The 13273-nt window shown below is 40.3% G+C and overlaps 1 protein-coding gene across 4 annotated transcripts; it reads right to left on the bottom strand.

Annotated features, from left to right (window-relative positions):
- Window positions 1-1577: 1577 nt before the first annotated feature.
- On the bottom strand, window positions 1578-10916 carry LOC133886734 (la-related protein 6B-like). 4 transcript variants are annotated; one of them, XM_062326532.1, is made up of 10 exons: window positions 10018-10908; window positions 7703-7784; window positions 6809-6903; window positions 6528-6599; window positions 6333-6412; window positions 6120-6216; window positions 5293-5340; window positions 5146-5214; window positions 2475-2615; window positions 1578-2278 (listed from the first exon to the last, which is right to left on the bottom strand). In XM_062326532.1, exons 1-10 carry the CDS (start codon window positions 10393-10395, stop codon window positions 1901-1903), a joined length of 1440 nt encoding a protein of 479 aa, XP_062182516.1. In that variant the 5' UTR covers window positions 10396-10908; the 3' UTR covers window positions 1578-1900. The 4 variants fall into 4 exon arrangements, with proteins under 4 accessions (XP_062182516.1, XP_062182517.1, XP_062182518.1 ...); XM_062326534.1 differs by having other exon boundaries at window positions 2166-2305; window positions 10018-10914; XM_062326533.1 differs by lacking the exon at window positions 5293-5340 and having other exon boundaries at window positions 10018-10909.
- Between the last annotated feature and the right edge of the window lie 2357 nt (window positions 10917-13273).

The following is a 13273-nucleotide window of genomic DNA, read 5'->3' as shown; positions in this document are numbered from 1 at the left end:
GTTCCTTTCACGAGTTAAATTCTTAACGTTCCAATCTTGTTTGTATTCTGCACACGAATTATTAGGTTGCAGCATTATTTACATTTATCTCTTAGAAAAATATCTGAAACTTGCAAGAAACTTGGTATAGTGTATGTTCCATGTTGGGACCCCTCCTCGATGCTTCCCCTGCCTTCAAAGTAAAGGCAATGCAGAGCTTTGGAGTAGATTCCTCGAAAGCTTTTAGGCCAACTCCAACGGAATCGGCAAATCGGCAAATTCTAGTGCTACAGTATTTTGCGGTCTACTGTAGCACCAGCATCCATCTCCAACGGAGCCAGAATCAAGTGCTATAGCAATGCGGTGGCGGCAAAGGGAGGAGAGATGGGCAGCTCTTTTGCAGACGAACGACCAGAGCCGCAACACTGTATGCGGAAGTCGTCCTCCAGCCGCGCCAGGGCGGAGAGCAGGAGGCTCCGGTTGGAGATGGGAGGAGAGCGGAGAGCCAAGCCCCGTCCTCCGACCACGCCAAGGCGGAGAGCAGGAGGCTCAGGTGCGTCGCCTGCGAGCCGATGGGCCAGCATCGTCAGGACGCCTGCGAGGACGAGGTCGACGCGCCACACGCTGGGGGCCTTGAGGGCGACGCAGGCGGCCGTCCCGAGAAGGTCGCCTGCGACGATGAGGCTCGGTGTCGGCTGCGGCGGTGGTGCTGTCAGAGAGCCCGATGAAGCGCCCGTGCTAGGGACCTGGCGGCGTGGGAGTGGCGCAGTGCCCGTCGTGCGCGGTGGACGGCTGCAAGGCCGACCTGAGCAAGTGCCGCGACTACCACCGGAGGCACAAGGTCTGCGAGGCACACTCCAAGACACCTGTCGTCCTTGGGGAAGGGATGAGGGAGGAGCAGGGATGAGGAAGGGAGGAGCAGGGACGAGAATGAACGGTTAAAGTAAAAAAAAATATAGGAGAGAAGATAAGGTTAATTTATCGAGTATCTGTTGGAGATAGTTAAAAAAAATAGTACTGTAATAGTGATAGTGGATACTGCAATAGTGTTATAGAGTACGAAAGTTTAAGGTAGCTGTTGAAGTTGGCCTTAGAGGTCCTATATTTCCTCCCGAATGGTATTATCATAAAAGAAGAAAGACCCATATTTTTATTGTTGTGTCCACTCTCTTGGATTTCTTTTACTTGCTCTAAAGCAGGGATGCTTACTATGGAGTAGCCAGAACCAAACAGATCAATGGAGTGTGTAAAAAGGATCAAAGAAAAACAAGAAACTATTTTAATGTATTCTAGCTTAGGGATCATTCATGGCTATATTTTGATTAGTTGCAACAAATTCTGTGAGAAATCAAATTGTTCATCGTATATTTGAGAACCATCGCAACGCATGGGAATCTTAGTTATGGTAAATTGATGAGCCCATAGTGAATTATTTGACTTCGAGGATTTTCAGAACAGTACCTAGTCAGGGGAGTTTTCCCAACTATGACAAGCTCAGAAGAATCAATTGGGCACTGTTCACGGTCTTGCTTCAGTGAACAACCTTCTCTCTCAAAAATAGCATATAGTATAAACCGGGATATGAAACAAGTTCAGCATACCAAACATGAAACATCACCATATTTTAAAATGTTCCATTTTCTGTTCATCTTTTTTAGAATGAGTTTTCACTTATAAGTCTTGCAGCCAAAACTGCAAAAGGGCAAAAATGAAATCACAAAATGGCCGCAATCGTACTAGTCACAAACCAGTGTTCTGCTGGTTTTAAAGTACACACAGCACATGCAAAACGTCTATGGTCCATAAATTAGAAAACAACAACCTGAGGACAAGACTTCTAAAAGGCAAGTCTCTCATCATATCTATCAACAAGGCAAACAGCAATTGATGTGTCTCATCTCCTCATTTGTGTGATTCGAATTCAAGGTTCAGGTTCACTAGCGGATGCACTGGGTGTCAGTGTTTGCGGGTTCCCTCTGCCCATGGTGAATCCACGTGTGCCATCTGGCATGCGCGGCCCTGGAGTCTGTTTGTTAGCCACTGTGAGTGGCTGGGGCTGCGGTTGTGCCTGATGCTGCTGCTCAATCTTGACTGAGTGGCCAGATAGAGTGGTTCCAACTGGGTGGGCGCCACTCTGGTTGTTACTGTGGTGGTTGCTGTTTTGGTGGTGCTGCTGCTGGTGATGGTTGTGGTGATGTTGATTGCTGTTATGGTGATGGTAACTACGCCCTCGGCTTCTACCACCACGGCCACGGCCTCTGCCACGTCCACGTCCCATATCTCCAGTGACATCCTCAGTCTGTACAGAATCGAACTGTTTTCAGGTCTGTGACTAAAGAGCTCCCTTCAGCAAGCTTGGGAGTTACACAAACGGACATATTTAATTAAATTGATCATGGGCCTTCTACTGAAAATCCCCAAATGAAACCTTGTATAGTGATATATTGCTGATGCTGCACCCAGCCTAGGTTATAGAGAGTAAAAGGAAGTAGTACCACATGTTCTCCAGGTACATCTGACAGTTGAGATGTTTCTTCTAGATGTTTATCATTTGGTTGGTCAGAAGTGGAGACATTCTCTTCCTCACCATATCCATCAGCTTCAGGCCCACCCTTTTTCCCTTTACCTCCCTTTGTCTATACCGCAAAGAGCAGTCAACAACAAATTATAAGTAGAGACAATTGTTTTGTAATATGCAAACAATTTTCTCAAAAACTAAAAATTTAGGGTAGACATGATTGTTTTGCAATATACAAACAAATTCAAAATAGCATTGTTCACATGCACTAAACTTTGATTTATTTCAATTTTAAATAGCAGCTCACAAATGCTTCCTAATAGATCAGAAGTCAAACAAAAGCAGGAGTTCTTTTTCGCAGTTCAATGTTTGACATGTGATAGGTTATGATTAAACAAGGTGGAAGTGAAGTTCTTATGCTGGTAAGAATAAAACATGTCTATGTTAACACCAAGCTCACACTTTTGATTCAAATGCATGTCTATGTTTTAAACAAATACTTCCTCCTGTTCATCCTTTTCTCTGTGTTAATCTGGATTTATTTTTTTCACATGTTAGTACTAACTTAAGCTCACAGCAAAGTTTAAATACATCAATCTAGTAAATTAGATTGATGCCAGCCATAATTTCATAGATGGATTCATGTATACAGGGCCACAGGAGAGGCTTATCCAACATAAAGTGGAGCAATGTTTGTGGTCATGCTTGACACTGGCATGAATTCTGTTCTGTTAAAACTGAATGAACAATAGATAAATTCATGAATAAATCAATGCCAATCTTTCTAGAGCATGTTGTGCTAAAAAATATTCGAGTTCCCAGAATTAACTTCATGAACATACGGGTCAGAAGTTCCGTTTGAAGCACTTCAAACTTGTTCATGGTGGAATCCCTTGAGCTCCCTCATTTCTGACTAAGGTCTCTCAAGCCCTTACTATGGGCCTGTTTGGCATAGCTCCAGAATTTTTTTGGAGATGAAGCTATGGGCAGATTGAAGGTTTTTGATTGAGTCATCTTGTTCTAATTTTGAACTAAAAACAAAGGTTTAAACCATTTTATTTTATTCTATAAACTCCAAATCCTGCATGGATCTCGGAACTGGAGCTCTATGAAACAAGCCCTATATTTCATTTCCTATCGCATGATACTTAACTTGACATAGATAATTCTGTCACTGAAACTGGATCCCATTACAGAATTTCCCCATATTATGAAACAACTAACTGGTAGTTTCATTATCAGTGCATCATGGTCCTCATTAAAGATATATAAAGGGTTGGGATCAAGATAAGTGGTGATGGTGATGGTGGGTGTCTACCCGTAGTTAAATCAGTCTCTTACCGCAAAAATGGCTTCATATCCATAGCATAGTCAGTAGGGAAAAAAAGGACCATGGTGCATACACAAAGAGCATGACAATCACCTCCATTATTATAATTCATCTCACTCAACTATATTAATAAAAAAGGATTCCTCCTAAAATGCACTTTGCAGTAGATCCCAGTAAGTATGTATGTAAGGGGAGTAATAAGAAATCAAAACAATATATGCGTTATCTATGGCTTTATGCATCTTCCTAAAATGCAAGTACAAAGGAACACACACTAGATTTGCAAAACAAAGGAAATTTGTTCTATAATGCTATATACAGTAATTACAAACACGATTATCATGGTGGCACAACAAAAATATCTATCATGAATAGTGGGAGCTGCCACTAAGGTTATCCTATGTCACAATTTTGTTGAAAAATGTTAACTACCTTGATTTTACCGCAATATTAAAATTTGAAATTTCAGTTTAGATAGTATCAAAATAAATTTGAAACATTAAATTCGAATTTGTAAATTCAGAAGTAAAACTCAAAGTTAAAAATCAGATAGATTTTGGATTCAAATGTTTTCAATAATGAAGTTTGATTCATATGGAAAAATGTTTGAAAGTTTAAATTCACAATAAATTCTTCAAGATTGTAAAATTTAGTTGCATTGTTCAATAGTAAAACTCAACTGGTCTAAATTAAAGTTCATAAGTTTCTAATTTTTTTAAATAAAAGATTTATTTGTCAGTACTAATGATATTTTCAAATTAAGAAAATCTATATATTTTAAAATTAAAGTTCATAATGGGCACAGGAAGCAATAGTTTTCAAATCCCTGTGTCAGAATTAATTTAAATTGGCCCAAAACCTAAAACATGACACGGAAGCATGTTGAATCTATTTTAAACATGTCAAAAGATTGCTTATGTGTTATAGTGACCACAATTACCACTGTCACCGACCTGCTATAGCACCGCTCTTTCTGCTCCATCGGTCATACCAGTAATAGCTCGTATTTGGCATGTAACCTCTGTCCGAGGGAGTTTTTGTTTTCCCAAAAAGCACCTTTTATTTTTACGAGTATGCTCCTAGCTTCTAGTTGTAGAGTGGCTTCCGCTTCACAAAAAAGTACATTCAAAAGCAACCTGTTTCAGGGAGCTTTGTCTGAGGCTCCAAAACTGCTATAACCTACATTTGTTCCATTTGTAATATGTTATATCGAGGCACTATGACAAGTTCCGCCGTCATGATGTTTGTATAAGTAGTTAAACACCAACACAACACTAAACCATCTCATGTGCAATTGATAAAGTCCAACTGTGGTTACCATGCAAGTGTTCAGCAATCGAACTCTGAGCCCACTTCTCCCGTTCCTCTCATCATTAAGTTCCACAATCTGTACCGCATGAAGCAATTTAATATAATTCATGCACAAAGCAAATGTGTTATGAAAATATCATATAAAGATGCATACCGCTTTCGCAGCATCTACAACAGTATCATACTCAACAAAAGCATGCAGCTGCCATCAAGGAAAACAAATATTATTTTTGCAAGAAATCATTGAGTAAAAGGTGTGCTATCATATGACAAGAGTATGATGAAAAGTGAGATAAAGAAATAACTTGTCCACCACATAACATACAATGATTCATTTGAACTGAGTTGCATATGCTTAGCCATTTGATGCTATGTTGCATACTTGTCAGCACTAAGCCTGTCACTACAATAACATTGCGAAAGTGATGGGACTGTTTCTTTCCAAAGAATGCTGAATAAAATTATGGCGGAATCTGAAAGAAAAACTATATTTTTCTAATCTTATAATACCTAAACTGATGAAGCAACAGATCACAGAAGCTAAGGTTCCATTCATGTTTCTAGTGGAATATGTAAACTATGAAACCAATAAAGAAAAGGTGGTTCCTCAAATGAAAGGTCGATATGTTATAGAGAAGCTAATCCATGTAGGCTTTCTACATCCCTATTAAGCTATTGCATATCCATAGAAACATTCCTACTTGTACAGTGCTCAATTCTATCTACTTTCCTAGGATACAGGGTCCAGGGAAGTTTCAACGAACCCTATCAAAAACAGTTATTTACATATAGTACTAGAGTTCAGTTTTCAATAAGAATATGATATTCAAGTATCCAAAAAAGCAACTACGTTGTAGGAAAAAAGCAAATCTAGTGTTGATTCAATGGATCCTACCAGAAATACTTATTTACAAAAAGGTACAACAATTCAATTCTTATGAACAATATGATTTTAAGTAATATAAACATAAATGTAGTTACTTTGTTGGCGAAAAGCATATCTAGCTTGGCAGATCTGTTAGTAACTGGTCCGGTGCCATTTGAGGTCTGAGGATAGCATGTTCGGATTGTCCTCACACTGGAACATGGGCAAAACAAAAATAAAATTAGAAACGTAGTGTATGTTTTTTTTTTTCAATTTTCAGGACTGAACGGGAAGTGGTGCACTTTACATTGACCTACATTAACATTTACCTGCCAACAGCTGAAAAGAGCCTCATTAGATTCGGGTAACAATGATCATCTGGAAGGTTTTCCGCAACAACAATTCGGGCCTGCAAGACAGAGGAGGTGATCCTTATCTGACAGTCTAGCATATATTTTAACCCTAGAAAATACCATATCACTGTTTTGGTAGTACAATTCAATGTATAAAGAGTTTGTAATCACCTGGAGTGCTTCTAAATCTGATTCAGTAAATGGGCATTCGCGTTTTACTCTTGTTCCATCGTCACTAACAACCTATACATATGTCCAAATAATTAAAATATTAATGAGGACATAAATAACATAGATTTGCAGAGGAAAGAGATAAACAAAAGTGAATGATTGTTGCCGCTAATCTTATACCTAAGACTTATGAAGAATTGAGTAAACTGAGAACTTCAGAATAAAATAGTGCAATTTTAATATCCGGCTGCATCTTATAATTGGATTATCATGGAACTTACAAGCTTTGATGAAGTCTGAAGAGCTGAAGCAAGCATGGAATTACTTTGCACCAAAGCCTTAATTTTCTTAAAGCTAGCAACAACTGATATTGGCACTGAGTTGAGTGAGAAGGCACATCAGTGTTCCCCCAAAAAAATTGATACTGAATTATACAGGTTTGTCCAAGACGAGTATCAAAGTTAGTTAGTTTTCTTCACATTAAGCACAAACAGATTTTACGAAAGATGTGATTGAATAAACAAAACTAGCATACTGAAGCCATGGTCAAAAGTTCTTTCTTCGAAGACAACTCATTGCTGTAGCATAAGGTGATGAGGAGAATATTCTGATTAATATGGTAACCACTTTTCTGTTATAAATTTCGGAGAATATATAATAGCTTAGGCCTAGCAAAAGGGAACTAATTGTAATACTTGTGAAAGTCAAATGATTCCAAATCCATAAAAAGATGTAAAAAATTATATTTTCAATTAAAAACAGTTTGCTCCATGAATCAAAACTGAGTAGACTGGATCAATCTTATCCTGATTAAGATGCATCCAGCAGAAAATGTGTCTATCAGAAAATAAGCCAAGTATGATAACGTCACAAATCAAGCAGGATATAATCTAGGAAAGTAACTGAATAGTAGCGTGCATACATAGAAATATAGAACCTCCAGCATATGTCAATATTCACTTTGGAAGCCTATTTTGATTCTGACCATCACCTTAAAGCAGCAAGGCTTTAAACCTGATTTGGTTTCTAATGATGGAAAGAAAGCTATAAATGTTAATTAGTGATAACAGCTTCCTTTCAAGAAATAACCATAAATTCAACACCAGGAATCAATATGATAACTTTATAATCTAACATCTCAACGAAATAGCTTCAGAAGCAAGCATAGAACTCACCATATCCTTCAGGGTCCTTAGTAATAAACCTCATCAAATGTTCAGTAGTGGCCAAGTTTATATCACTGAAATAATACTCTACCTACAAGGTCAGAATTTATGAAATGAGAACCAACAGAAACAAAAAAAGGATGCTCTTTACAGCACACGCTAAAAGACACCAACTTTGCCTTTGCCTGGATTTTCTAGATCACTATCAGACACAAGGCTACATACATCATATCGAACTAATTAAAAATCAACACTCTCAAAACTAAAAACAATAAAAAGACGCACCGACAGACAGACAGGAACTAGAGAGCACCAATAATAGTCGATAACCCACAGAAGAATACCAACTTAACTTAATTATAGCTTAACCAATGCGCAATAAGAAACTGAATCTATTTTACAATATGATCGTGTCTAAGAAACTCCAAGTGTAATTACATGCCAACTCATAGAACAATCTCTGCATCAGTAAGCATGTCCAGAATTGTTTTTCCAACTTAAAGCATCCAAGACGATAAACTGCTATAACGTTTTTGAAGCAGAATTACTGCATCAGAAGAGCAGTTGCTGCTTACAAGAAATGCTACAATAAAAAAGATAAAGTACAATATGACACAAACTGATAGAACCTGCTGGGTATAACGTTAATTAGCTAATGACAAATGTGATTAGAGTGGAATAACACACATCAATCAAAATAATTAGAGCTCTAATGACTGATAAGGATGGCTCTGGACCAAATAAAGCAAAGCAGTGCCACCACAAAAGTTCCACAATAATCTAGCACCTGGAGCCTAGAGTAGTTGAACATCATTGAAAGAGTGGGATATTTGGAGAATACTCGGCTTGATTATTCTCAGATAGCCCGTAGGCTTATATAGTACATCTGTACAGGTGTTTAAACAGAGTTAGTCTATCTCTACTAAGAGTTAGCACTTATCTCTAGCAACAAGATTAGTTTATCTCTAACTACAACACGGGAGAAGATCAGCAGTCGGTTTAGAGGACGCGCCGATCCTGATCTTCAGCCGGATCTGTTGCCGAAGCAACAGTACCCGCATGGGGCGGCTCAGTTGGGTCCACACGTATCCCAACAATCACAAACAATTGTACTCCTATTTGTTCACAATTTGGGGTTAATTGATACATCACCACTGTATCTACCTCTCACCAGTATAGGACGCATTCGTTCAAATGGGAGTAGACAACAGAAATAAAGAGCATATTCTAAAACAAGGATGTTAACTTGTTTTGCCATTTCCTATAACATGCTTTTAAAGGAATAAAAATATCTATATGCAGGACCTGTCATAAATAAAATCATATTCAAAGATTAGGGAATCACACTGAATTTTTCTCCACCATCATTACTCAAGAGAAATCTCAATTAAATCTAACTTCTTAACCCATCAAAACCTGATCCATCCTGACAGATAACACATTTGAGAAGTTAGATGGGTCGTAGCTCCATTCCATCTAGAGTTTGTAAAGTCCCCTCGACTAAACAACACTTGTATCGTACATAGGATTACAGAGCTACAACAGTAATCTTGCTACAACTAAGAGCAGACAGCTCAATCTAAGCGATATTTGCCTTTTCATTCAATGCAAATGCCCCATGTTAATTTGGCACCTGGAGCCTTGAGCAGTTGAACTTCACAAATACTGTGTGCTCATAAATGTTCCTAGAATGAGGTTAGTTAAGACACCACTACCACATCACACATCTACCTCTCAACAACATTGGATGCATCATGTTCAAATGGGAGTAAATCACATAAGTATAGAGCAGATTCTAAAACCGAGTTGTAACCTTGTTTCTTGATTTCCAAAACATGATTCAAAAGTAATGTCTGTACGCAGGACAAGTCAGAACTCTTAGCTTAAACTGGAAAGCCACCGCCAATTTTTCCGTACCATCATTGCTTAAGAGATGACTAATTATATCCAATCGCTCCAATTGCTTAACCCATCAAACATGATCCATCCTGGCAGATACTACAAGTGTACAAACAGCAAAATACCGCAATTTGACAAGCTAGATTGCTAGCAGCTCCATTCCGCCTCTATTAGCTCCTACATTATGGTTGCTACAACTAAGAGCAGACAGCTAAATTTGAACAATGCTTGCCTTCTTATTCAATCCAAATGCATCTAAATTGGCCTCAGGAACAGATAGCCTTTTCACGATCGATGTACGACTAATGGCTCTAACTTCTGTGAGACTAAAAGATGTAGCAAATTAAGCAAATTTCATTCCTGATCTAACTGCGCCTTTCGAATCGGGCAGCATAACGAAACGACACGGAGGAGCATCAACCAACCTGCTTTGTGATCTTGTGCGCCGCATCGTCGAAGATCCCGTCCCTCGCAGGCTGCTGCGCCTGCGCCAGTTGCTCAGCCCCGGCCTCCTTCTCCGCTGCGGCGGCGGCACCGAACCCGCCACCACCACCGGCGCCAACCGCCGAGTAGTACTGGAATGGAGGCGGCGGCGGCGGCGGCCCCGCAACGAAGAACGCCGCGGGGGGCGGTGGCGGCGGGAACAGACGGACCACAGTCTGCGCCGGCGGGGGGCGGGGCGCCGCCGCCGAGGCGCGCGGCACGAACTCCGGCGCCTGTGCGTTGAGGCGGCTGGCGGAGCCGCTCCGCCGGAGCCCCCCCAGCCTCTCCTCCGCCTCCGCCGCCGCCTCCTGCTGCGACATCAGGGCCAGGGCTAGGGTTTCCTTGCCAGCAGCAGCAGCAGCAGCAGCAACAGTAGCAGAGCAGAGCAGCGGTGGCAGCAGTGAGCGATCAGCAGGGCAGTGAGAGAGAACCGCAAGCTACTTAGGGTAAGGCGCGGCGGAGAAGGAGGGTTTCTCGAAGCTCGCGGGCACCGGCGAGGTCGGGTACTTATAGGCGCAGGCTTTCCCCGCGGGGAATCGGTCTCGGTCGGCGCCGCGGCCACGCCCCCGCCTCGCCTCCGATCGGAGCGGGAGGTGGCTGGTTGGGAGGTTCCTGGTGCGTGAACCCGGTGTATAGTCCGGTGGGTTTATGGGACGTCGGATGGACGTTGGCATTTGGGATCGAGTGTCGCAGTGTATGAGCCGGGTGTAGGGAGTGGAGAAAGCGGAGTGAGGTTGACGGGGGTGGGGCGACGACGACGCGGCAGGAAGGATTGGATCGAGGCTGACCGCACCCGTGGCCGTCGGGCGATCGTCGAGTGGAGGATGCAAAGAGGGGCTGACCTCCTCCTTCTTCCTCCTCTTTAACCTTCCTCCTTTTTTTTTCTCTTCTTTCTCTTCTCCTCCACCTCCTCTCACCAAAGAGATTGCAAACGGTAGGGGGCTTAAGCCCACCCAGCACTTGTAGATCCGCCTATGATCGTGTCCGTACGATAGACACTAAGTGTATCATCATTAGAACAAAGGTAGAGTCAAAAATAATGTTCAAGCTCGTAGATCAAAGTTATTCCAATCTGAATTGTCATCTAGGACCCTTTATGCCTAAGGCTCTGTCACTCTGAGCCTGAAGCCCAACAAGCTTGAAGGCCAAGGAGGAGGTCAGCCCCTATTGCATCCTCCACAAGAGAGGCATGGACCATGATATTTTAAAAAGAGCCTATTATATATTTTTTGAAATATATGGTGAGATCTTCCGAAATTTATAACTTTTTTTATAGAGTCATGTGGAAACATTTTTCATATGAAAATTGTAGCTTTTGATAAAATCTACAACTTTATAATTAAATTTTTTTATTCAAAGTTATCTATGTGCCCAAATGTGGTTGACAACCAATTTAACATCCATAACATATCGGCATTGACTTCTTTCATCATGGTTCACACATGAGAGTACCTAGCACTCCTAAACTGCATGAGAAAATAATAAAACTAGTAATAAAATAGTGAAAAAAATATTATGGGATGCTTAAGTACTAAGTTTTATATATGAAATATACTCATCAAAGCTACTTTGACTTTCATGTGGGTCAACTCAATTCCATGTTCCATGAAAATTGAAATGGTACAAAAATATAGATTAGATAAAGGTACAACTCAAATGGTAGTAACTATATGGTGAAATGTGATAATATATGCAATGGTTAATTAAGTTCATGATGAAGCCGAGGAAATGAGTTTCGGTTTATATGTTTGTAGTTAGATATTCAGAAATTATATAAAATATAAATACACAATTGGCTGAAGAAAATTTTTTACAAAAATTGCAGCTCTCAAAAAATCTACAACTTTATAGTTGGCAATTTTTTCATTTGAAATCATTTAGATATTGAAATAATCATAACAAAATTGGATAACAAGGGGTAAAAGGAAAAGATATCTCATTGTTGTTAGTGATCATTGCTAGGTGGGATGGTAAGGCAGCTTCGCCCGTAGTGGGAGGTCATGGGTTAGAGTCCCATGAACCACGCTCACACAAAAAATCATGTGACTCGGGACTTGAGACTTGGGACTATATAGTTAGTCTAAGGGGTGGTTTGGGTGCCAATTTTGTTTAGATTTTATCAACGCCGAAAAGTGGGGTTTTGTTTAAGATCTATATGTGATAAGATATATCCCAGATGGTCCTATAGTCATATGTGATTAGAGGAGTCATCAGAGACACTTTAAGTCAGATAGAAGGAAAGTAATCTAGAATGTTCATTTAGAGCCGTATGGAATGAAGCATTCTGTAGCAATAAAACTAAGTCATTTTGTGTCCTTTTGAACTTTTGACTTAAATTGAGCTAAGTTTTTTTTTCTAGTGAACTATCTTAGCTTTCGACTATACATTTGACACCATTAATTGAATATGGGATATTCAACTTAGAGTTTGGAACTTTTAACTTAGATTTCAAACTTTTGGCACAAGTTTGAAATTTCAACTAGCAAATGTCAAAGATTTGTACACGGCTGTCAAATATTTATAATGGAAATATAGGGATACCTGCATCATCGTAGAAGAATATCATAAAGAGGAACACAAATTTTATATAGGTTCAAATCTCTGAGTGGATAATAACCCTACATCCTATCTTGCCTTGATTAATCTCAAGATCAGAAGTTACAAAGAGGGGATGTATACGGATTTAGTCCTAAGGTCTAGGTGGATTACTTCACATTCCTACTACTAAAGCCCTAGTCAGATGATGATTGTTTCTGTCATGGATCTTTGTAGGGTATTGGTTGTTTCTACCCAACTAGGCTTGCTATGGGGGCGTTTGCGACTTTGTAGATCTGAAGGTGCGGGTTGTTATGATATTATGTGTAGGATTGATTACACTCTAATAAGGCAATCATAGGGGGTGATGGGTTGCTGTCGGTGGATGAACACCGCAAGTGGGGATCCTGAGAGATCCCCTTTGAGATTCGGCCGGGGGCTGATTCTGGATCTACCTCGTACGCGGATTAAATGCGAATATGTGAGATCTAGGCGGGACGGATGATCGTTGGCTAGTGAGAGTAAATGCTCAAGGGATTTTAGACAGGTTCGGGCCGCACAGAGCGTAATACCCTACTCCTGTGCGTATGATATGCTATTAATGCTCTTGGAATGCCTTTCTCTGGATCTCTGAGTTACAAGGTTTTTTGTCTAAGTAGAGCT

The sequence above is a fragment of the Phragmites australis genome, chromosome 12 (genome assembly GCF_958298935.1).
Source record: "Phragmites australis chromosome 12, lpPhrAust1.1, whole genome shotgun sequence".
Taxonomy (NCBI): Eukaryota; Viridiplantae; Streptophyta; class Magnoliopsida; order Poales; family Poaceae; genus Phragmites; species Phragmites australis.
This window is presented reverse-complemented; position numbering and strand designations above follow the sequence as displayed.

Excerpts from the sequence above, each read along its gene's own strand:
- LOC133886734 (XM_062326532.1), bottom strand. The coding sequence starts at position 10,395 with ATGTCGCAGCAGGAGGCGGCGGCGGAGGCGGAGGAGAGGCTGGGGGGG. Across the intron at positions 6,217-6,332 it reads CTCTTTTCAGCTGTTGGCAG|TGTGAGGACAATCCGAACAT; the intron begins GTAAATGTTAAT and ends CCCATGTTCCAG. Across the intron at positions 2,279-2,474 it reads ATGTACCTGGAGAACATGTG|ACTGAGGATGTCACTGGAGA; the intron begins GTACTACTTCCT and ends GATTCTGTACAG.